The sequence below is a fragment of the Geotrypetes seraphini genome, chromosome 6 (assembly GCF_902459505.1).
Source record: "Geotrypetes seraphini chromosome 6, aGeoSer1.1, whole genome shotgun sequence".
In the NCBI taxonomy this organism is placed as follows: domain Eukaryota; kingdom Metazoa; phylum Chordata; class Amphibia; order Gymnophiona; family Dermophiidae; genus Geotrypetes; species Geotrypetes seraphini.
Window position 1 is genome coordinate 252286325 of NC_047089.1, and position 23159 is coordinate 252309483.

The 23159-nt window shown below is 43.8% G+C and overlaps 1 protein-coding gene across 2 annotated transcripts in view; it reads left to right on the top strand.

The window, feature by feature from the left end:
- The window catches only part of CFAP47 (cilia and flagella associated protein 47), a 1062207-nt gene that overhangs the window by 900472 nt on the left and 138576 nt on the right, over positions 1-23159 (top strand). For both annotated transcript variants that reach the window (XM_033947561.1, XM_033947559.1), the window contains exons 58-59: positions 10535-10694; positions 19534-19628. In XM_033947561.1, coding sequence (XP_033803452.1) covers positions 10535-10694; positions 19534-19628 — 255 coding nt within the window. The remainder of the gene's footprint in view (positions 1-10534; positions 10695-19533; positions 19629-23159) is intronic.

Sequence of the window (23159 nt, forward strand, 5' to 3'; positions counted from 1 at the left end):
GGCCCTAATTGACACCCGCACCCTCCGCTCACAAATGGAGATACGCCTATGCATTCCCCCCAGAAGGTCCCTCCTCTCAGAAACCGCCCGCAAACGCTCCTATAGCCACTTCATTCCCCAACTCTGGAACCAACTCCCCCCTCAACTCAGACTACAGAACTCACTAATGACATTCCGGAAAATGGTAAAGACCCTCCTCTTCAACTAAAGGTCACCCTCAGTCTACACCCAACCCCTTAAACCCCACCTCTACCCTTCTTTCTCCATTCTAATCTTCTGCCTAAATTTCTGTATAGTCCACTCTCAGCCTATACTCAAATAACTCGTATCTAAAGTAAACTACTTATATTTAAACTACTGTTCTTAATTTGCTGTATAGTCCCTATATCTAAACTGCTGCACAGTTGATGACTGAGGGAAATAAAATCAAGCCCTTCCTGACTTTTGTCCTATTATGTATATTATATCTATTTCTTTTTATTTATTTTGTTTAGTTTTCATTTAAAAATTTTCCTAGAATTCTATTGCTTAACTGCTTTTCATTCCATTCTATTCATATGCCGTCCTCTACCTTTTCTTTTCTCCTCACTTCAAATGTTTATTTCCTTCCTATATTTCTATATTTGATTAATTTTTAACATTATTTTCTATTTAATTAGTTTCTTTTTATTACTTTATTATTTTGGTATGTATATTTTGTTTTTCAACAGAATGATATTGAGAGTTCTATGTATTCTTGTTAGGATCCTTTATATCTCATTTCTACTATCTTTATTTTCTTATCTACTATTTGCTAATTTTGTTTGTCCTTGGTACTTTAGTTAGATTGTGAGCCTTCGGGACAGTAAGGGAATTTCAAAGTACCCATTCTTTATTTAATTCATCTTATTTTATTGTATCCTTTATTGTATATTTAATGTAAATTTCTTTGTAAACCGCTTAGAACTTAACGGATTTAGCGGTATATAAGAAAGAAATAATATAACATAACACAGTCTCGTATGTCCAAGTATTTAAATCTACTGTATAATCTTGTATGTCCAATTCACTCCATTGTGAACGTTTACTTGTAAACCGTTCTGAGCTACTGGGAGGACGGGATAAAAATCTAAATAAATAAATAAATCAGAAATAATAATCAGCTCTGTTGGTTCAACCAAGCAAGTTAACTAGAGTTATCAGATTTTCCGTTTGGAAAATCCGGACCAGCAGCGTGACGGATTTTAAGAGAAAATGGGATACTCACGTGGGATCTTTAAGGGAGTAAATTCAGGGGAGGGGATACTTGGAATGGGCAGACTTGGTGGGCTATAGCCCTTTTCTGCTGCTTGTTTCTATGTTTCTAGACCTGCCCCCAGGGCCGTCCAGTTCCACCCATTCCCGCACCATTATGCCACAGTTCTGCCCACGATCCCGCCCTAACCCCGCTCTTGTCGGGCAGGAAGGCATCCACACATGCACGGATGCGATACGATGACATCACACGCACGCCCGACGATGATTTGTTCCAAGCTTTTCAAAACACGGACAAAGTGCAGGGTTTTGAAAAGAACTTAAGACATAAGAATATAAGAATAGCCTTATTGGGTCAAACCAATGGCCAATCCAGGTCACTAGTACCTGGCCCAAACCCAAGGTAACCCCCTTGGCCAATACTTGTTAAAAATCGGGAACTGATAGAGTGCCATGGACTCCCCTCAAATAGAGCGCCATGGACTCCCCTCAAATCCCATAAGATTAACCCCACTTATTCTAACCAATGTTGGACCTGCCACTCTGAGGTGGGCTCTCTAAAACATCTTCTCTTCTCCTGTCCCGCTATTTCCTCATTTTGGACCTCTCTTTGGGATACTGTCTGTTCCATCTTCCATATAAATATCCCTTTGAAGTACCAAATGTTACTGTTGAAATCCTTTTCTGTTTCCACCCTAATCTCTGACTCAGATGCTTTTCTATTTGACTTGTTACTATCCCTGGCTTTGAAAGTTCTTCTTACATGCTGGAAGGACTTGTCTCAAGCCTCCTGTTCTCAATGGTGGAACCTGGTATGTCTTACTTACCGAACCGAAGCTTATTTAGCCAAATCCTCCAACAAATATTTGCAATTTCAATTGAAATGGTCCTTACTGAGGTCTTATTTGCATCCCACTTCTCACCAATAAGAAAGATACTTGCTTCTACCATTCATACCATCCACACTTACATTCTCATTTCTCACTCCTTTTCTTCCCTTCCTCCCCTTTTCACTGATTTCTTTTCCACTGTTCTCATGCTTGCACACACATGGATAGGACATCCAATTTTGTTATATACAATTTGTTTTGACGATTGATATTGTTAAATGTTTAATTTTGCCTACTAGACTGAGCTGCTTTGAAAGTTACTGGTTTAACGCTGAGCATATCTAATGCTGTTTGCTACATGTGTATGTACCTTCCTTGTTCTGTATTTTTATAAAATACTAATAAACAAACCTTGACTAAAAAAAAAAAAAAAAAAAAAATCGGGAACTGAATTCCCTCGGACATTCCTCCTTGGAAGTTACGCAAAAGCTGACATAAAGTGAAGGGTTTCCCACTCGTCCCATTTCCTAGTACAGAGTTTGAGCCCAGTTCTATATATGATGCCTAGAAAATCAGCGCCAACTACTAGAAAATTTATGTGCCCCTTATAGAATCACGTATAATGCCGCCTAAGCATTGCTGTGCATCAAAACTTTTAAACACAGCCAATTCTGCCAGTTTTTTCTTGGCCTAAACGCATAATTTAAAAACAAGCACATAAATTAAAGCAATGCCCATGATCTGCTCCTGTCCACACTAACTTTTAGATAGGCGTAACTAGACATGACAATTAACTCAAATTAGCATCAATTATGAGCTGTTAATTGCCAATTCTCGGCACCAATTAGGCCTGTTAATTAAGTTGTGTGCATGCATTGGCTATATGATCTATGTATGCACACAACCTTAGGCGCAATATATAGAATTTGAGCCTTAGTCCACAAACAGTACCTTGAGGCATGTTCAATAAGTTGATCAGGCAAATGAATGTTGTAATAGTTATTATAGGGGACAAATTCAACCAGTGACGATCAGTGTTTGTGAAGTTGCTGGCCACCATGGTTAAAAATATATAGGATATTTACATAGAAACCTGATGGCAGATAAAGGCCAAATGGCCCATCCACAGCATCCACAATCTCCTCCTCTCCCTATTGGCTAAGGCTCTTAACATTTGCATCGCTTCTTCTTATTGGCTAAGGCTCTTTACACCTGCATTGTGAGGTCATAGAACTTTATGGTTATAGAAACATGATGGCAGATAAAGGCCAAATGGCTCTTTCCACAACATCCACTATCTCTTCCTCTCCCTATTGGCTAAGGCTTTTAACATTTGCATCTCCTCTTCCTATTGGCTAAGGCTCTTTACACCTGCATTGTGAGGCCATAGAACTTTATGGTTACAGAAACATAGAAACCTGATGGCAGATAAAGGCCAAATGGCCCATCCAGAGCATCCACTATCTCTTCCTCTCCCTATTGGCTAAGGCTCTCAACATTTGCATCTCCTCTTCCTATTGGCTAAGGCTCTTTACACCTGTATTGTGAGGTCATAGAGCTTTATAGTTATAGAAACATGATGGCAGATAATGTGGCCCATCCAGTCTGCCCATCCTCAGTAACCATTATCTCTTCCTCTCTCTAAGAGATCCCACGTGCCTATCCCAGGCTTTTTTGAAATCAGACACTGTCTCTGTCTCCACCACCTCTACCGGGAGACTGTTCTACGCATCTACCACCCTTTCTGTAAAAAGTATTTCTTGTTCTGAATATTCAGTAATCAGTTCTGACTAGTACTGCCCGACTCACAATTTGAATCAATTCACCGATTCTGTTTGGCTGAATCAATTTGTTTTGGGAAAAATTGGACTCTCCGATTCAGGCCTGCTCTTGGGCTTTCCCTCTGCTGCAGTTCTTCTAGTTGGGTTTTCAGGATTACCTCAATGAATATGCATGAGATAATTCTGCATGGAATGGATAGTTTCTGCATGTAAATCCATCTAAATGCATATTCATTATGGTAATCCTAAAAACCCGACTGGGTAGGTATGCCTCCGGGAGAGGGTTGAGAAGCACTGATTGTGTGATTAGTGGCACTGATACCTAAGGTGACCATATGTCCAGTTTTGAATGGGACGGTCCCGTTTTTAGATCCCTGTCCAATTGTCCCCACACACAGCTTCGGGATGCCAAAATGTCTCGTGTTTAGGGACAGTGTCCCATAACTGTGCGCGGAGCCAACGGGACAGGTGATCGCTTCCTATCCCTCCCTGCCGCTCAAAAAGAAAAAAAGCCTCCCTCCAGTGCTCGATTCAACCCCCTCCCCCCCCCAGTCCACTGGCGCTGCTGCTCTCCTTACCTCCCTGCTGCTGCTGCTAATTGCCGCCCAGAAGCCTTCTTCCTGACGCCAATTCTGACGTCGGAGAGGACATTCCGGGCCAGCCAGGCAGTGATTGTATGTGCTTCCGAATATTTGCCATGCTGTTTCTTAATTATTGAAAGACAGCGACAAGACTTGAAAATGTACAAAATGGATGGGAGACAGCTCAATCTTTTATTCTCCAGGCATGGCTACATTCTTGGACTAATCTGTTCTTTATAGAAACAAGTATTTTATTCTTAAGTTACAACAGGATAAATATTCAGCAGCATTTCATACTTGCATTTGTCATTCTTGCATTTGCATAATTTTGCTGTGAGATGTATTACTTAACAATTTCCAAGCAGAACAACCCATTTGTAAAAATTAGCCATATGTTCAAATGTCTGCAGTTGGTTGGCTCATGTAAACTATGGCTGTAGATGAGACAGCTGAGAACTGAATCCAGGAAAGGGATTTCTTTAAAACCAGAAGGCATGGCCGCAATAACAAGTAGTCACCCATCATTCAAAGGGTGCCAAAGAATATGATCAAATAGAGCAAGTTGGAAATTGCACACTTCCAGGAGAATACAATTTAGGATTTTTGAATTGCAAAAGAAGAAAAAAAATAAAAATAACTGGACAAGTCCAGGAGAATTATAATTTAGGGAGTTGTTTACATGGATGGGACTTTGAGGAGAATGAAGTAGCAAAAGAGGAAGAGAGTTTTGAGGGGAATTTACAAGGGAGGGGGGGGGGGGCAGGGGGAAGAGTTAAGACAGCTGGATAACTGTGTGGAATCAAGAAAATGTACCTAATTCTTTTAAAATGGACCAAACATTTGCATGGAAATCTTAATTCAAAAGTTGCTCCCAATTTTAAAACCTGGGGCTCCTTTTACGAAGGTGCACTACCGCTTTTAGCACACGCAGGATATTACCGCACGCCACGCGGCTAGAACTAACGCAAGCTCAGGGCTGGCGTTAGCGTCTAGCGTGCGGGGCAATTTAGCATGCGCTATTCCGCGCGTGAATGCCCTAACGCAGCTTCGTAAAAGGAGCCCCTGGGGTCTCAAAAGCAAAAATTGTTTCCTCTTTTTTTGTAACATAGTAGATGACGGCAGATAAAGACCCGAATGGTCCATCCAGTCTGCCCAACCTGATTCAATTTAAATTTTTTTATTTTTTTTTTTCTTCTTAGCTATTTCTGGGCGAGAATCCAAAGCTTTACCCAGTACTGTGCTTGGGTTCCAACTGCCAAAATCTCTGTTAAGACTTACTCCAGCCCATCTACACCCTCCCAGCCATTGAAGCCCTCCCCTGCCCATCCTCCTCCAAACGGCCATGCACAGACACAGACCGTGCAAGTCTGCCCAGTAACTGGCCTTAGTTCAATATTTAATATTATTTTCTGATTCTAAATCTTCTGTGTTCATCCCACCCTTCTTTGAACTCAGTCACAGTTTTACTCTCCACCACCTCTCTCGGGAGCGCATTCCAGGCATCCACCACCCTTGTGTTATTCTAGAGACGTCTGGGTACATTCAAATTTTTTTATTCAGAAATGTAACATCTTTATACTTAAAAAAAACATTTTTAATAACCACTCTATCTGAATCAAGTGCTAATTGAATAGAATGTTGCCACACTAATTTCTTCTAACTCTGATGTTTCAAGTAAATTTGTCAAGTCCAATACATTTTTATTTTTTTTTTGTATAATATTTCTTTATTGGGCAAACCAACCAGATACAGAACAATAAAGAGCAACAACAGATCCGCAAAGCCAAATTCTCCACCCAAATAGGGCAGGCTACCAACACAGAACAGCAACATAGCAGGAAGCAGATATCAAGAACGCAGAACACACCCAATACAGGATTTTACAATGACCCACACCAGCCCTCCCCAACCAGAAACAGCTCACCCAAAGAACAGAGCACAAAGACTAGAAACCCAACATCATCCCAAACCCCCCCCCCCCCCCCAACCCGTGCGGCAGTCAGACAAGACTAGAAAAGAAGAGAAAAAGAAGAAACAAATCCAAAGAAGAGAAAAAGAGAAGGAAAACACCCCCTAGAATAATGAAAAAGAGACCAAAGAAGCAAGATAAGAAAGCGAAAATCCCCCCCCCCCCCAGGGCCAGAAAGGCAAAAAGAGAAAGAGAACGAGACAACACCCAATCCCCCTATAATAAGGACACAGCTCAAGGGTTGAGCAGTTTAACAATTTAACAAGAGACTCCTCTCCCGATGTGGGAGGGAAAGCCAGTACCCCTCCCACACATCCTGAAATTTAGTCCACAGGCTCTCATCATGCGTCCCCGCTGCCCTCCGTTCCAAAAGAGCTAATTGATAAAGTGACATATGCCACTGAGAGAAGGAGGGAGCATGTGGTACCCGTCAGGTAACCAAAATAGCCTTCTTAGCCAGAAGGAGAGCCTTAAGTACCATCCGCCGCTGCCCGACAAGACAGTGGGAAAGAGCAGCTCCATCATAAAAAAGAGCGATAAGTCCAATACATTTAATTGTGGTCTTCCGGAGTCTTCTTCTTTTCCAAGGAAATATACTAAATTTTCAAAATGGGTGGAAAAGAATTCTGTGGGACTTTCAGAACCTCCAGAAGATATCGTTTGAACATGTCTGACGCTGAAACTCTAGATAGTTTAGGAAAATTAATCAATCTTAAGTTCCATCACTTCCATCTTAAAGTTGATCTTCCCATTTTCCTTTATTAGGAGCTGATTTTGTGCTCCCAAAACCTCAAGCTTTTTTTCCTGATCCAACACTTTATTTTCTAGTTTGTCCACTCTCTGTTGTAACTTTAATGTCTCGGATAGTACCCCAGAACAATTAGTTGTTAGCATTTGCATCTGAGTTCCCAGGGATAGCTGTAAGTTAGAAATAGCTTCCCAAATTGAATTTAAATCAATAACCGGTGGTTTGAGCAATGGAGTTAAAGAACATTTAAATTCCATATCTTTGGGTTCCACAGTACCTGAAGGAAATATTTTCAGCGGTGATTTGTGCACCTCTCCTACCATTTCCAAGGTTCCCAGCAGGAAGCAAAGATGACACTGAAGCAACTGAAACTTTCCTCACTGCAAGTTCTTCCTCCTGTTCGTCTTCGCAGCTGCTAAACTCCCCTCACTCTCCATTTCTTGCAACATGGGCCGGGAGAGTGGCTGGGCAAGCATTCTTCGTTCTTCTGGCGATAAGCTGGTTTTCTCGAAAGAAGTGTGAGGACCTTCCAACATGCCTCCACTTCGCGCCGAGGTCATCTCCGCCAGCTCTCCTTTGGGCTCCCGTGTGATGAACGCGTCCATCGGACCAGGTAAATTTGTTTGTGGCCTGGGTTCCAGAGGGAATACCCAGATCTTGGATTTCCTTTTCACCATAAAAATTGTAAGAAGGCACGATAGCGTTTAGCCAAACGCATTCAGGCCGCCATCTTTGTTAGACTCCAGTATTTGCTTTCTTAGCAGCCACTGCACATTGAGCTGAGGGTTTCAATGTATCCTCAACAATGACACATAGATCCTTTTCCTGGGGCAGTGACTAACACAGAACCCAACATCACCTAGCTATAGTTCGGGTTCCTCTTTCCCACATGCATCACTTTGCACTTGTTCACATTAAACATTATCTGCCATCTTGACGCCCAGTCTTCCAGTCTCACAAGGTCCTCTTGCAATTTTTCACATACCTCTTGTGATTTAACAACTTTAAACAACTTTGTGTCATCAGCAAATTTAATTATCTCACTAGTCATTCCATCTCCAGATCATTGATAAATATGTTAAAAAGCAGCGGTCCCAGCACAGACCCCTGGGAATCCCCACTATTAGGACATGCGAGTAGCTATGAGCTCCATAAATGTTAGTGCCGGTTGATGTATACTTGTTTCAGAGCAAAACAGAGGTATAGTGTTGGGGAGTTCTCCTCGTTGCTCACCTTCCGGTGATGTCTTCCATTACTGTGGTTCTTGACTGCTTTTGGACAAACTGAGGGGGCAGGAGCAAGCCTACTGGGAAGGAGGTGGAGTTGTAAAATTCTGCAAGCAACTTGCGGGTTCAGAACTACTAGACACATCTACAAGAAAGATGATTATCGAGGTAAGAGCCTAATGTTTCTGTCTCCCCTGCCCATAATTTAGGCTCGTAAATCTAGGCAAATGCATTGCAGTTCTAAATATATGAGAGTGGATATTGAAAGCAATTTAAACAGCCAGGAGATTGCTTATCTGAGGCTAAGTAGCAATATTCAGCAACCCGTACCTGGAGAGGTTAGCTTTGAGGTAGGGGTGGAGTTTTGGGCAAAGTGGCAACCTAGCTGGTTAGTGCCAATATTCAGCCTGATAACTAGCTAGGAACCCTCATAAAGGTAAGACAGAAAAAAGGCTTTCCTAACTTTATACAGGAAAAGTAACTGGCTACTGATCTGAATATCAGCCGGTGCCTAGTTACCTTATGGGTAGCAACACTAGCTGCCCCCCACATCCCCAGCCTTCCTCCCATCCCCTCTGGAACAGAAAACATCCCCTCTGTCTTAATCCCCACCCACCCTCCAAAGATAGAGTAAAGTAGGCTGCCTCCCACCCATGGCCTCCCAGTCCATTCTTGATGAATCCTTAATAGTGATAAATGACCAGAAGTTATTCCCACTTGCTCCTGTCAACACGGGACTGCTTTAAAATGGCAGCAGCTTTCAAGGGTGGTTGGGGAATGTGGGTGTTTTTAGGGGGTGGGGGTAGATATGTTTGTTAGGGTATGAAGGAAGTTAGTGGTAAACGAGGGGATGGTATGTGGGGCACACTTTGCCCATTTCACCTCACTCATTTTACCTCTCAACTCCTCTCTTCCTCTCTCCCCAGTCTCATCCTATCCCCTTTTCTTACCTCACCCAGCCTTCTTTCCCTGCTCTAGTTCCTTTCCCCCTCCCTAATCTTCTAATACCTGGTAGTTCCTGTATTGGTGGGAATCCATGCCAACACAAGTAGAAGTGAAACCCCTCTGCTTCTTAATCTACGTTTTGAGTTTCTCAGGTGACCATCCTCACCTGCTCTCATGGAGCCAGTCTCGCAAGAGGATCTCTAAGATCCTGTGGCTTTTACTGCAAGACTTGCTTCAAGAAGCAGTAGATGATCTTTACTTAAGCAATTCTCTTGCCACAAGTATTTAAAGGAACTTCAAAATGAAGATTAGGAAGGCTGGAACAACAGTTAGCAAGGATTGATGACCTTCACCTACCCTAGCTATTTGAGTGGTCATGGGTCTAAGTGAATCTTCAACCATCTAGGGCAGTTCCTGCAGCAGTGGCACACGAAACTCAGTGTTGCGGCTGGAGGGCATCCAGAAATGCGCGGATGTTGATGAGATGATGTCATGTGCATGCGTGATGTCATCACGTCGATGTACGAACATGCACAGAGCCTGCTGCTATTGCGCCGGTGGGGGGTGTTGGAGGAGGAGAAGTGTGGCGAGGAGGAGAGGCACTGGCTGACTGCCTACAGGATGTGCCTCTCGCTGCGAGAGACAAGTCCTGTAAGCAGTCAGCCGGCGTCTCGCAGCACCTGGAACCTCGCCGCAACACACAGTTTGCGATACACTGATCTAGGGAAAGAAGGGTTTCTCTGCTGGCTCCTCAAAGTTTTACCATCATAGATGTTCAGCTGAAAGTAGTGGGAACATCTGTGATGTCATTTCCTGTTTGTTACTACCTGGTGCAAACAGATGGATTGACCTCTTGACGCTTATATTTTTGTGTGACACGCACTTAAAAGAAAATAGAGATGTGTGAAAAGGCCATAAGAGGAGGCGATGGGGGTCAAAAACCAAGCAAGTTCCCATCATGAAAACTGTACATTAGGCGTAACATCTAAACTGCTTGACACTGAGAAATGTGATTATTTGTCACGCATTCCATTTCTAGCTATCTGACACATTTTGCTTAGAAAAGCTATTATTTCACTGTTTAAAAAACATAGATTGTGCACTAAGGAACGACTTTTGTTTCTTTAAGAAAAGCTGATTTGGACCAATTTGTTATCTGTGACTGCAACGAAGAAGCTCAGCAGTTTCCATCTCAGTAATAAGCTTTTACCTGTCCTGCAGAAATCCCCTTAAAGCCCAAAGAAAAACTGGACATCCCCGTGATGTTTTCTCCTCAATCCATGACATTGTACGAAGCCCTGGTGGTGATCCATATGGTCAAGCAAAACGACAAAGACTGGGAGTATGAGAACCTTGAAGAGTTAGATGGTGATCCAAAGAGGTAATTATTGCACTGAGGCGGAGGATGCCAGCGCTTCATTTGAAACGTCACACATTAGCAGACTTCGTACGATGTGAAGAAACACTAAAGAAGGACCAGAGTTGTGGACTTAAAATATTTTTACTTATGTTTTTGTTTCCAGAGGTTTTTTTAATCTTCTTTCATTTATTTGAAACATTAAGGGCTCCTTTTACGAAGGTGCGCTAGCGTTTTTGGCGCACGCACCAGATTAGCGCGTGCTATGGTGCGCGCTACCCGAAAAACTACCGCCTGTTCAAGAGGAGGCGGTAGCGGCTAGTGCACTATTCCGCGCGTTAAGGCCCTAACGCACCTTTGTAAAAGGAGCCCTAAGTCTGGTAACCTATCGCCCAACTATGGCTCATGCAAGTCACAAGAACCCATTATCTGAATCGCTCAGTCCCATTTTATTTATGATTGAGTGATTCAAATAATGGTGCTACAATTTTATGGACTTACATACCATATTTTTTGGTCTATAAGACGCACCTGACCATAAGATGCACCTATGTGTAGAGGAGGAAAAACCAAGAAAAAAAAAATTTGGTTCAGAATTTTTTTTCTTGGTTTTTCTTCCTCTACATGTAGGTGCATATGGTGGTAGGCAGCCCACAGTCCCCCAGTACCTTTTCTAAAATGCCGGTGGTCCAGCGCGGTCTTCCCTCCCTCGCCGGATGGCTGCCTCCTTTCTTGATGCAGAGCAGCACATAAGGTATGAGCATAAGGTATGAGCTTTTTGCTTCCTGCCTGGTCCCATGAATTGCGAGAACTGACGTCAACCATTCAGGGAGCGGCGTGGGACCAGGCAGGAACAAAAAACTCGCACTCCTGTCTTATGCGCTGCTTTGCAGCAAGAAAGGAGGAAGCCGTCCAGCGAGGGAGGGGAGACCAAGCTGGACCACCGGCATTTTAAAAAAGGTACTGGGGGGCAGGGGGGAGATGTATAAAAAATTGTATTTGTTCCATAAAACGCACCCACTTTTCCACCCACTTTTGGGGGGAAAAAAAGGGCATCTTATGGAGTGAAAAATATGGTACCTACCCAGCTCCACTAGTATTTTAGAAACATTACATTGCATTGTTATTGGAAATTTCATAACCTTATTTAGTTCTATGCAGTTCACAGTTTAAGAATCTGAGACAGTCTCAGGAATTACAACAGACTAACAGATTGTTAAATCCTAATCTTATATTAGAAAAATTTATCAAATAAACAAGTTTTCAAGAGTTTTCTGAAATGTTTATATGATACAGCATTGGATATTAACCGACTTAGGGCTAGATTCACAAATCAAACCGATCGTGTACCGATCGGTTTGCGACCCCCTTTACGACCAAATTTCCCTCCGGCCTGATTCACTTACCTCTCCTGCGATCCGCTTCGAATCCATGCCTGCAAATGAGGAGAAACGCATGCAAAGTAGGCAGGAACGCAATTCACAACACAATCAATCCGATCCGACTGGGCTGGACGATCAACTGAAGAAGCGACTGCTGGGGACCAGTCGGAAATGTCTTTCCGACTGGAAGCCCTGCTCTGCAATCTCTCCTGCCTGCTTGCCCCGAATGCTGCCCTGCTCTACCCCGATCTTCCCCACGAATGCCACCCTGCTCTGCCTCGCTTCTTCTCTCCTGCTGCTCACCCCACATGCCGCCCTGCTCTGCCCCAATCTTCCCCACAAATGCCGCCTTGCACTGCCTTGATGTTCCCCAAATCTCTCCTGCCACATCACCGTTCTCCTGCCCTTCCCTGAATCTCTCCTGCCTTTCCACGGGTTTCAAGCGGGTTAAAACCACGGGCTCGCAGGGCTAAAAATGAAAAATGTTTAAAGTTTAAAAAATAAAGGTTCGTGTCTCGGACAGGCATGCGCAGACCATCTACGGGTCGCACAACAGCGATCTGTGCCTGCAGATGGGTACATTCCTCCGATCGCCCCCATCTGTATATTAAGTTGTGCAAAATTTGCCAGACCTGTCTGGATCGGGCCCCATCGTGTAGGTTAGTGAATCTGGCTCTAAATTCCTTGTCTCTGACTGTTGCCTGAAATGAAAATAACCTATCAAACTATTTTTTATATCAACATTCCTTAATAGAAAGAAAAGTGAAGTAAACTGAGTGAGTGGGCAGACAAGTGGCAGATGAGCTTCAATGTGGAGAAATGTAAAGTCTTGCACATAGGGAAAGGAAACCCGATGTATAACTGCACGATGGGGGGGATGGTACTGGGAGAAGGCAAACTGGAAAAGGACTTGGGGGTTTTAGTGGATAGGACAATGAAGCCGGCAGCATAATGCGCAGCGGCCTCAAAGAGGGCGAATAGAATGTTGGGCATAATCAAAAAAGGTATCACTACCAGAACGAAGGAAGTTATCCTGCCACTGTATCGGGCGATGGTGCGCCTGCATCTGGAGTACTGCGTTCAATACTGGTCGCCGTACCTTAAGAAGGATATGGCGATACCCGAGAGGGTCCAGAGAAGAGCAACAAGGATGATAAAAGGCATGGAAAACCTTTCGTATGCTGAAAGGCTAGAGAAGCTGGGGCTCTTTTCCCTGGAAAAGCGGAGACTTAGAGGGGACATGATAAGAGACTTATAAGATCATGAAGGGTATAGAGAAGGTAGAGAGGGACAAATTCTTCAGACTAGCGGGGGCAACAAAAACAAGAGGGCATTCGCAAAAATTGAAAGGAGACAGGTTCAAAACAAATGCTAGGAAGTTCTTCTTCACTCAGAGGGTGGTGGACACCTGGAATGGGCACTAGAGGAGGTGGTAGGGCAGAGTACGATTTTGGGTTTCAAAATGGGATTGGATGATTTCCTGAAGGAAAAGGGGATTGAAGGGTATAGTTAGAGGGTTACCATACAGGATATTAAAGCATTAAGGAATAGAATGTTTTAGGTATAAGATCACTTACAGGTCATGGACCTGGGGGGGCCGTCACGGGAGCGGACTGCTGGGCATGATGGACCCCTGGTCTGACTCGGCAGAGGCCATGCTTATGTTTTTATGTTATGTTCTTATATTACGAGGCGTTGAGACCATTTTGATAAAGCCAGTTCAAAGTGATCCTCAGATAATTTGCAGTGAGGCCGAGCTACACCTTATCACATAATAATCCAAATTTGAAAATGACCCTGGCTTCAGTCAGAAGCCAGCGCAGTTTCCGATAAAAAAAAATAAGAGTGACATGATCTGATTTTTTCAGATTGAAAATTAATTTTTTATTTTTATTCATGATCTGTCTAGCAGCTGATAAAAGTAAATTGGAATCCATTTTATCTGTCCGCTTTTTATTAACATCCATCTTGGCTACTTCCACCTTTATGACACCCTCTCCATCAGGATTTTCTTACTTCCCCACTTTGCCAGAATACTTTGAAGATACTTAAGTCCCTAACTTTGTGATCCTGAGCTAGTTGAAAAGCTGCTCTCACTCTTTTTAAACTCATTCTGGTTATGGTGGTGCTCAAAGTACCTCCTCTCCCCCACCACATTAAGAACATAAGAGTTGCCATATTGGGAGAAACCGAAGGTCCACCAACTCCAATATCCTATATCTAACAGTGGCCACCCCAAGTCACAAGTACCTGGTAAAACAAATTTTATTCTGCTTATCCTAAGAATAAGCAATGTATTTTCCCAAGTCCATCTTAATGTTGGCTTATGGACATTTCTTTTAATAAATTATCTAAACCTTTTTTAAACCCTGCTAAGCTACTAGTACTATTAATTATTTCTAGAGCACTGCATATGTACACAGCGCTGTGCTTTCACCACATTCTCTAGTAACAAAGTCCAGAGTTAGTTCCACATAGAATGAAGAAATATTGTCTCCCATTTATTTTAAATCTGCAACTTAATAGCTTCATTCTATGTCCCTAGTCCTAGTATTTTTGGAAAGAGTAAACAATCTTAGGAGGGTGGGAGGGGGTCAGCGACCACTGGAGGAGTGTGTGTGTGTGGGGGGGGGGCATGCTTCCATCACTCCAATGGCCATCCGGTCAGGTTGGGTACCTTTTTGGCACAGACGCTTTGAAAACAGGTCTAACTCCAAATGTCTAAATGACCCCCTGGACGTCTTAGAAAAAGGTTTGATTATCCCTGCAAGACGTCCAAGTGCTGAGCCCGCCCAGGGCCTGCCCAAAACACGCCTCTTACATTTAGATGTCCTGGAAAGTGAATGCCCTCCAAGACATCTAATAATTTAGCTTCGAAAATCGACACTTGAACATTTTGGTGATTAAAACATCCAAGTGCCACTTTATGTCCTTTTTTGGACGTCTTTATTTTTTTTGAAAGTGAGCCCCATAGTCTGAAATTTCTCAGTTGGAAAGGTGGAAAGGTAGACAGGCAGACAGAAGAACACCTCGCCTTGGGATATGACAGATTAACAAAAACGGCAAGGGAGGTGTCTTTTCAACCAATGATCAGTTGTTTTTTAATGGTCCCATTTTGGTTGAAAAGACACCTCCCTTGCCTTTTTTGTTGGTCTGTTGGAAAGGCCAAATATGAATACTTTTAATTACATTTAATGGTTTATTTTTAAAATTCTTTTAATGTAACCTACCTTGGATCTTAGTAGCGAAAAGCAGGATCTATAAATATTCAAAGTGATATAACTGTCTCAGAGCTGCTTAAATCACCTGTGCAGGGCTATCCACTAATATTCAGCGATACTTAACCAATTACTACCCTGAAACCATCGGCACAGTGCGTGGCAGCGGCAAAGAAAGCAAATAGAATGTTAGGCATGATAAAGAAAGGAATCACGAGTAGATCGGAGAAAGTTATAATGCCGCTTTATAGGGCAATGGTCAGACTGTGTCCAACATTGGTCTCCCAACCTAAAGAAGGATATAAAACTGCTGGAGAGGATGCAGAGACGAACAACAAAGCTAATAAAAGATATGGAGAACTTGGAACACGAGGAACGACTTAAGAGACTGGGATTGTTCTCCCTTGAGAAAAGGAGACTGCGAGGGGACATGATTGAGACTTTCAAAATACTGAAAGGATTCGACAAAATAGAGCAGAAAAAAAAATTATTTACAATGTCCAATGTGACACAGACAAGAGGACATGGACTGAAGATAAGGGGGGGGGGACAATTCCAGGACAAATATCAGGAAGTTCTGCTTCACACAACGAGTGGTGGACACCTGGAATGCTCTCCCGGAGGAGGTTATTGCGGAATCCACCGTTCTAGGATTTAAAAGCAAACTAGATGCACATCTCCTTACGAAAGGCATAGAGGGATATGGGTGACTAAAATTACGCCAGGTGTACACCTGGTTGGGCGTGCGCGGATCGCCGGACTTGATGGACTGAAGGTCTGATCCGGAGATGGCGGTTCTTATGTTCTTATAATGCCTCATTCCACAGTGTCTCAGAACCAACCTCATCACTGATGTTACAATGGAGTAGCAACATTCCAGAACCCCAAAGAGTAGCAACATTCAAGAGCTGAGATTGTGACATGGCCAAGAGGACATGGACTGAAGCTGAGGGGGGACAAGATGGACTTGATGGACCAAAGGTCTGATCCGGAGATGGCACTTCTTATGTTCTTATGTTTAAGCAGCCAAATCGGACCATATAAAAGTCAGTCGTATCTGTAGGTGGCTAAATGCTGAATATCGCTCATAACCGCATAAGAGATAGCCGGTGACATAAACCCAGATATTAGTTCTGGTGTCTGGACATGGCCTAGCATAGAATATCCGGAAATAACACTGGTGATGGCCAGTGTTCCCGCTAAGCTGCGCTGGCCAGCGCTCGCGCACAAAATATTACATCGCAGCGCAAAGTTTCTCTTCACAGCGCACACACGCGTCGGTAAGGTAAGGGGACGCATTGGGGGGATTGCACTTCCCCACAATTGCCATGCTTCGGTTCCTCTTCTTCCTTCCTTCCTCCCCCCCCCCCCCCCCGCGGGACCCTGCGGCACCATCAACTCTTACTCCCTCTAATGTCGGCCCTGCAGCTCCAGACTTCCTCGCACCTTCTCCCCTCCCCCTTTGGATCGCTATTATTTTAAATGTTATAGCCGCGGAGCTGTATCCATCAGTGCAGATGTCTAACCTCGGCCTGCCCCGGAACTCTTACTGCAACAGTGACTTCCTGTTCCTGCCTAGACGGGCGGCTGCTGCAGTAAGAGTTCCGGGGCAGGCCGAGGTTAGACATCTCCACTGATGGATACAGCTCCGCGGCTATAACATTTAAAATAATAGCGATCCAAAGGGGGAGGGGAGAAGGTGCGAGGAAGTCTGGAGCTGCAGGGCCGACATTAGAGGGAGTAAGAGTTGATGGTGCCGCAGGGTCCCGCGGGGGGGGGGGGGGAAGGAAGGAAGAAGAGGAACCGAAGCATGGCAATTGTGGGGAAGTGCAGAGCTGCAGGGAAGAGTGTTGCGGTACCCAGCTGGAGGGAGAAGGAAGATGAGGGAGGGAATTAAAGGAGATGCCAGGGCTTGGAGCGTAGGAGGAAGGTATGCCAGTCTAAGGGAAAAGGAAGGGGGAGATGTGAGAGCATGGAGGGGGAGCGAAAGATGGAAGAAAAGGAAAGGAGAGAGATGCCAGAGAATCAGGGAAGGGGAGATACCAGACTATGAGGAGAGGTGTGGGAGAGGGAAGGCGAGGAGAGAGATGCCAGACCAATGGGGTGAAAGGAGAGATGGAAGGGGGAGGCATACAGTTTCTGGAAGGGGCATAGAAGGAGAGAAGATGCCATATAGGGGAAGAGAGACGGCAGACAGTGGATGGAAGGAAGAGAGTTACAAGAAGATGAGGAAAGGAGAAACCACAGAAGACAAAGGTAGAAAAAAATTTCTATTTATTTATTGCTTTAGGAGACATGTGTCACTGTTTCTGTGAAGCATTGTATGCAGAGTCCAGCTGGTTCAATTTAACCTTTGTCTATGTATTTTTATTTTATCCCCCCTTTTACAAAACTGTGAAGCGTTTTTAGCACCAGCCTTGGTGGTAGCAGCTCTGATGCTCAGAATTTTATGAGCATCAGAGCTGTTACCTCCGTAGCTAAAATCCACACTACAGTTTTGTAAAAGAGGGAGGGGTTAGTTTGTGATTACATATTCCTTACTAGGCGAAGGTGTTTTCTGTGTTCTGTGTGTTCGAAAGACATGGTTTTCTGTTAGGATTGACGGTGTAGGATTGATCTGTGCTGGTCTGGCTTGTTTAGTTTTACAATGGGTGTATTGATGTACTGCTCACTGCAATATGTAAGATGCTGCCTTTTCCTAGGTACTCATGTGTGACGTGTGGTTTGTTACTAAAAATCATGTTTTTCTTACAGATGGGGGGGGGGGTGCCAAAAAATGATGGGCCCCGGATGTTACATATGCTAGGTACGCCACTGTATGTAAAGATACCAGAAAGCTGGCGTAGCAAAAACTTCTAAGTTTTGAGTATTTAACCCTCCCACAATCTCACGGGCACTCGTTTCAAGTTTATTGAGATTTTGATTTAAACGCAATATCAAATATTTTCAATGCGTATAACAAAAATAAATTTGGGGAAATAAATAAAACCATTTGAACCAGTGTTCCCGCTAAGCTGCGCTGGCGTGCGCTGGCGCACAAAATATTACATCGCAGCGCACACGTTTCTCGTCACAGCGCACGATCGGAAGAGGCGTACGGCAGATGGCAGGGCGGCGAGAGGAGAATCGGGCGAGTTGGCTCATAACTTGCTGGCGCCCGATATTTTTGGCTCACGGTGAAAAAAGTTTGCTCACAACACCCGCCCGCTTAGAGGGAACACTGGTGATGGCTAAAAGACGCTCAGTACTGCCGGCCAAATATCTGCCCCCAAATTTTAAATGAAATTCAGTTTGTTCAGATGGGTTACATGGGCTATATCCATTCATCTTATATTATAGATATTGCCACTAGAAATCATTAGATAATCCTGGTCAGAAGCCTTATAGCCAGAGAGCAGCCATGGCTATCCGGATAAGTGTACTTCAGTTTTTGACTACAGTATAATCTCGTTATAATGGACTTCAAGGGACCCGGAAAAACGGTCTGATATATCCAGAGTTGCATTTTTTAAAAACTTTATTTAGGTCAACTTGAAACAACGTTCAATCAATGAACAACAGTTACTGCACAAAAGCCTATCGGCAATATCAAGAACAAAATTCAGCAAAACATTGGTACGGCACGAAACGATTGCAAAACCAGAACCCTAAAAGATGTTCTAATCTAAAGCATTATATCGTGCTGTGCTGGAAAGAAAAATACTCTGTCATTTTCTTCCAGGCTGCATTTTGATACTATATCACCGGCACGCCACCCGCCTTGTAGGCGGAGCCTCCATGTCTGTTATAGCCGAAGAAAGCTAAAAGCGGCTCTGGGAACCAAATTGGTTGTCCGTTATATGCGAGTCCACTATATGCGATGATTTTCTGTATGTTTATAATGGCGCACGGCCGGGACAAACGGACCTCGTCCGCTATAGGCGAGGTTCTGTTATAAGCGAGTCCGTTATAACGAGATTATACTGTATTGGGCCCTTAATACCCAATGCCATAATACAAAACCCCTTTACAAAACCATAGCGTGGTTTCTAGTGCCGGTCGCGGCGGTAACAGCTCTGACACTTATAGGAATTCTATGAGCTGTTACCGCCGCGACCGGCGCTAAAAACAGCACTACATTTCTGTAATGGGGTGGGGGGGGTAATTTTTGGTTAATAGTAATGCTGTAATCTACTTCTCGTTAAGTCTTTGTTTATTCCTGAAACATTGATGTATATTATCTTTGTCAATCAATAACTTGACTTTGCTGGTATTTTCCTTCAGTATCAGTCGCCGAGAGACGGGAGAAATCCATGGCATACGCTGGCTCTATCCTCTGCATGGAATCCCTGAAGCAATAACCCTTAGACCAGAACCAGGTATAAATTCTTTTCATACGCCCTACACAGTCTTAGAACTAGGAAAACAAGCAAAAAGAGGCAACAATTTGCAAACACACAAGCAGAAAATACAAAGCAGAGCAAATATATCAGGAATAGTGCCATTTATTAAACGAACAGAGCCCGACGTGGCCACGTTTCACCTTCGTGCTGCATCAGGGGTGGATGCTAGAAGGGGATAAGTACAAACACCCCCTTACAGGCTAAAAATCATTCTCAAACACAGAATCAGGTAGCATACAAATAGCAGGGCAGCTTGATTTTGTGTTTGACAACCGAGCGCGGACAATTGAGCGCAGGGCTTAATCACGCTGAAGAAAACCTGTATTTTAAAGGGCTCTGACGGGGGGTAGGGGGTAACCCCCCACTCTACTTAATAGGGATTGCGCTGCCTCACACTGCCATGTTGGGGGGGGGGGTGTTTATTCCCTTCTAGCATCTACCCCTGAGCAAGTGGGTTCTGTTCATTTAACCCCCAGAGACCCAAATATAGAAAAAAATGTAAAACAATTTTTTCGAACGTTCACATGTTGTTATAGGAGGCTTGTGATCCCTAAATCAGTGTTTTTTTTTATTTTGACATTTTAGTAACTTTTGGAGAGGATGTTGTAAAATTGCAATGCTGGGCCTGTAAGGTAGCAGAATTTCAATAGTGTCACTCTCTCTCTGAACACATGTAAGGAATAATTAAAAGTTTATTTGTACTTTACAGCTTATAAAGACCCACCTAAGTTTATGTATATACACAACAACAATAGTATAATAAAGAAAAAAGTAATTTTTATTATCAATTTAATACAAAAAATGAGTATCATATAAAAACGCAAATTTTTCCCTGTGAAGCGCCCATTGACTTCTATCAGCGGTAATCAAGAAATTTCGTGTTTTTGCACAAAAAATTTCATGTTAGCGCAAATACGGGTAAAAACGGCCACGCTATGAAATAGCACTTGTGCTATCTTCATAGCACGGTTTTGTGAATCGAGCCCTATATGTGCATGTTTTATTTGTTCATTTATTCAGTTATGGTAGTTCCAAAAACAGTTATTTTGCTCTGAAAAGCACAGGCGAACATTGCACTTCCTGCAAAGTGTGTTGGTATAGCCTTTTGCACAGTGTCGGCACCGTCCTCTATCGGCTTTGATGGAAAAATGTCCAATCATGTCCTTGCAAACTTCCTTTGGAGGGTGTGCATTTGACTTTTTGGCTGTCATGGCAGCTGAAGAACCTCCATCATCTGTAAACTGCCTCTTTTGGGAAGTCAAGGTGCCCCCTCTTGATGAAACTGGGCTTGCAGATGGTCGCCCTCGCTTTGACACTGACCCAGCCGTTCCGATCAGGATAAGAGAAGATGCCAACTGGGCCTGAAACATTCTCCTGTTTAGCATCTGTTTCTTTGGGATATCCAAAGCTTTGCAGTCCCTTTTGTACAGGAGCCAAGCATTGATCACAGCTAGGTTAATGGTGTGCCAGAAGATGTAAAGGTACCAGCGGTAGGACTTCAGTGGAAACTTGTATTTTGCTGCAAATGAGTCTAACAAATCCACTCCGCCCATGAATTTGTTATAGGCAGCCACGATATAAGGCCTCTCAACTTCAACAAATCTTTTGGCAGTTTTGTCCCAGCGTTGAATCTTCTCCACTGGTTGTGGGCCAGCAAAGGAAGACACAAGTGTAACCTGTCTGTTGTCAAACCATTTCACAGCACAAATGTTGTGATTTGACTCCACTCTGACATCAAAGCTTCCTCTTCCCTTTTTCTTCAAGCTTTTCTCATCCTCAAGATTACAGTTTGGAAGGCGCACTTGTCTGGCTGTTCCTGTGTAATGAATTCCACAATCCAGCAGCCTAACTATCAATGGGATGCTGGTGAAAAAGTTGTCTGCATAGATCTTGTAGTTGTGACTATGTGGAAGTGTGGAAGCAAGTTTCATCACAACATCCCCTGATAGTCCAAGTTCAGATCTTGCCCGTATTCCATTCACACTGCCTTGGTACACATCAAAATCACAAAGTATACCAGAGATTCCAGTCCTTGCCCACAGCTTGAACCCCCATGGGTTTGGCTTGCCACACATGTACTGTTTGATGCTGCTGAATTTCCCCCTGAAAGGGATCATCATTTCATCAACAGAGTTATGTTCTTCAGGGACCACTTTTAGGCATTTCTCTCTGAAAGCATCAAGCCATGGTCTGAGTTTCCAGAGTTTGTCACTTTTTTGTTCCATCTCAGACACGGTTAGATTGTTCACAAAATGTAATGATGTCAACAGAGACTGGAATCTGTTTCGTGACATTACATCAGCGACAGGACTGTATCTTGTGTCTACTTCCCAGTACATACGGACTCCAGGCATTTGGACAAGACCCATCTTCAGATACATGCCAATCATCTGCTCTATTTCCTTTGTGTTTGTGTTTATAGATGATCCTTTCTTCTGAAAACTATACTGATTTGTGTTATCTGCCAGAGCGTTGATCATATCTTCTGTCACAAACTTCTGAAAGTACTCCAGTGGTGTGCAGAGGGAATGGACATCATTACTCCAAAGCAGGCAACAGGGTTGTATGACTTCATGGCCAGATAAACAGACCTATTTACACATTCAACCATCCAATGGTGTTGCAGAACTGAACAATAGGTTCTATTAGTAATGTACATGAAGTTTTAAAAAGAAAAAAAATGGGGGAGGGTTTATTTTGTAGCCTTAAATGTGATGTTGTAATATTACAACACTGGTTCTCAGGGTAAATCACAGTATTCCTGATATAATCAGTGAGGTTTTCCAGGAGATACAGACTGGGAGAAAAGGGTTCTTGGTGGGCAATTCTATACAGTATGATAAATGCCAGGGAGAAGGGAATTGCATACTGTGTAGTAGAGAGTTGCGCGGGGACAGAAATCCCACCCATCACCACCCGTCCCCGCCAGGATCCTCTCTGTCCCCACCTGTCCCCGCCAGGATCCTCTCTGTCCCCACCTGTCCCTACCAGGATCCTCTCCGTCCCCGCCGGGATCCTCTCCATCCCGACCCGTACCCTCCAGGATCCTCTCCGTCCCCATCAGGATCCTCTCCGTCCCCACCCATCCCCACAAGGAATTACCTCCATCCCCGCCCGTCCCCATAAAAAGCAGCAATTACTTCTGACAGGATCATCAATTCCACAGTTTCTTTTGTGTTTGCGCTGCTGTTTTCCTTGTGGAATCTCTTTGGTGGAACCCTTTTTTGTTTTCTGTTCAGGTAATTAACTTATAAACCCCCTCTTTTACTATGGCTGACGTGCCCATTATATTATATGGACGAACCCTGCTTCCAAAGCCTTCCATCCCCGTGGGAGTCCCGTGGGTCATAGGAGTGTCCCCGTGGGAGTCCCGTGGGCCAGAGGGGGGTCCCCCATGGGAGTCCCATGGGTTTGGGGGGATTCCCACGGACCCCCGAGGGACCCGCGGGATTCCCGCGATCCCCGTTTCCGTGCAGACCTCTACTGTGTAGGTCTTTGCTTCCTTTT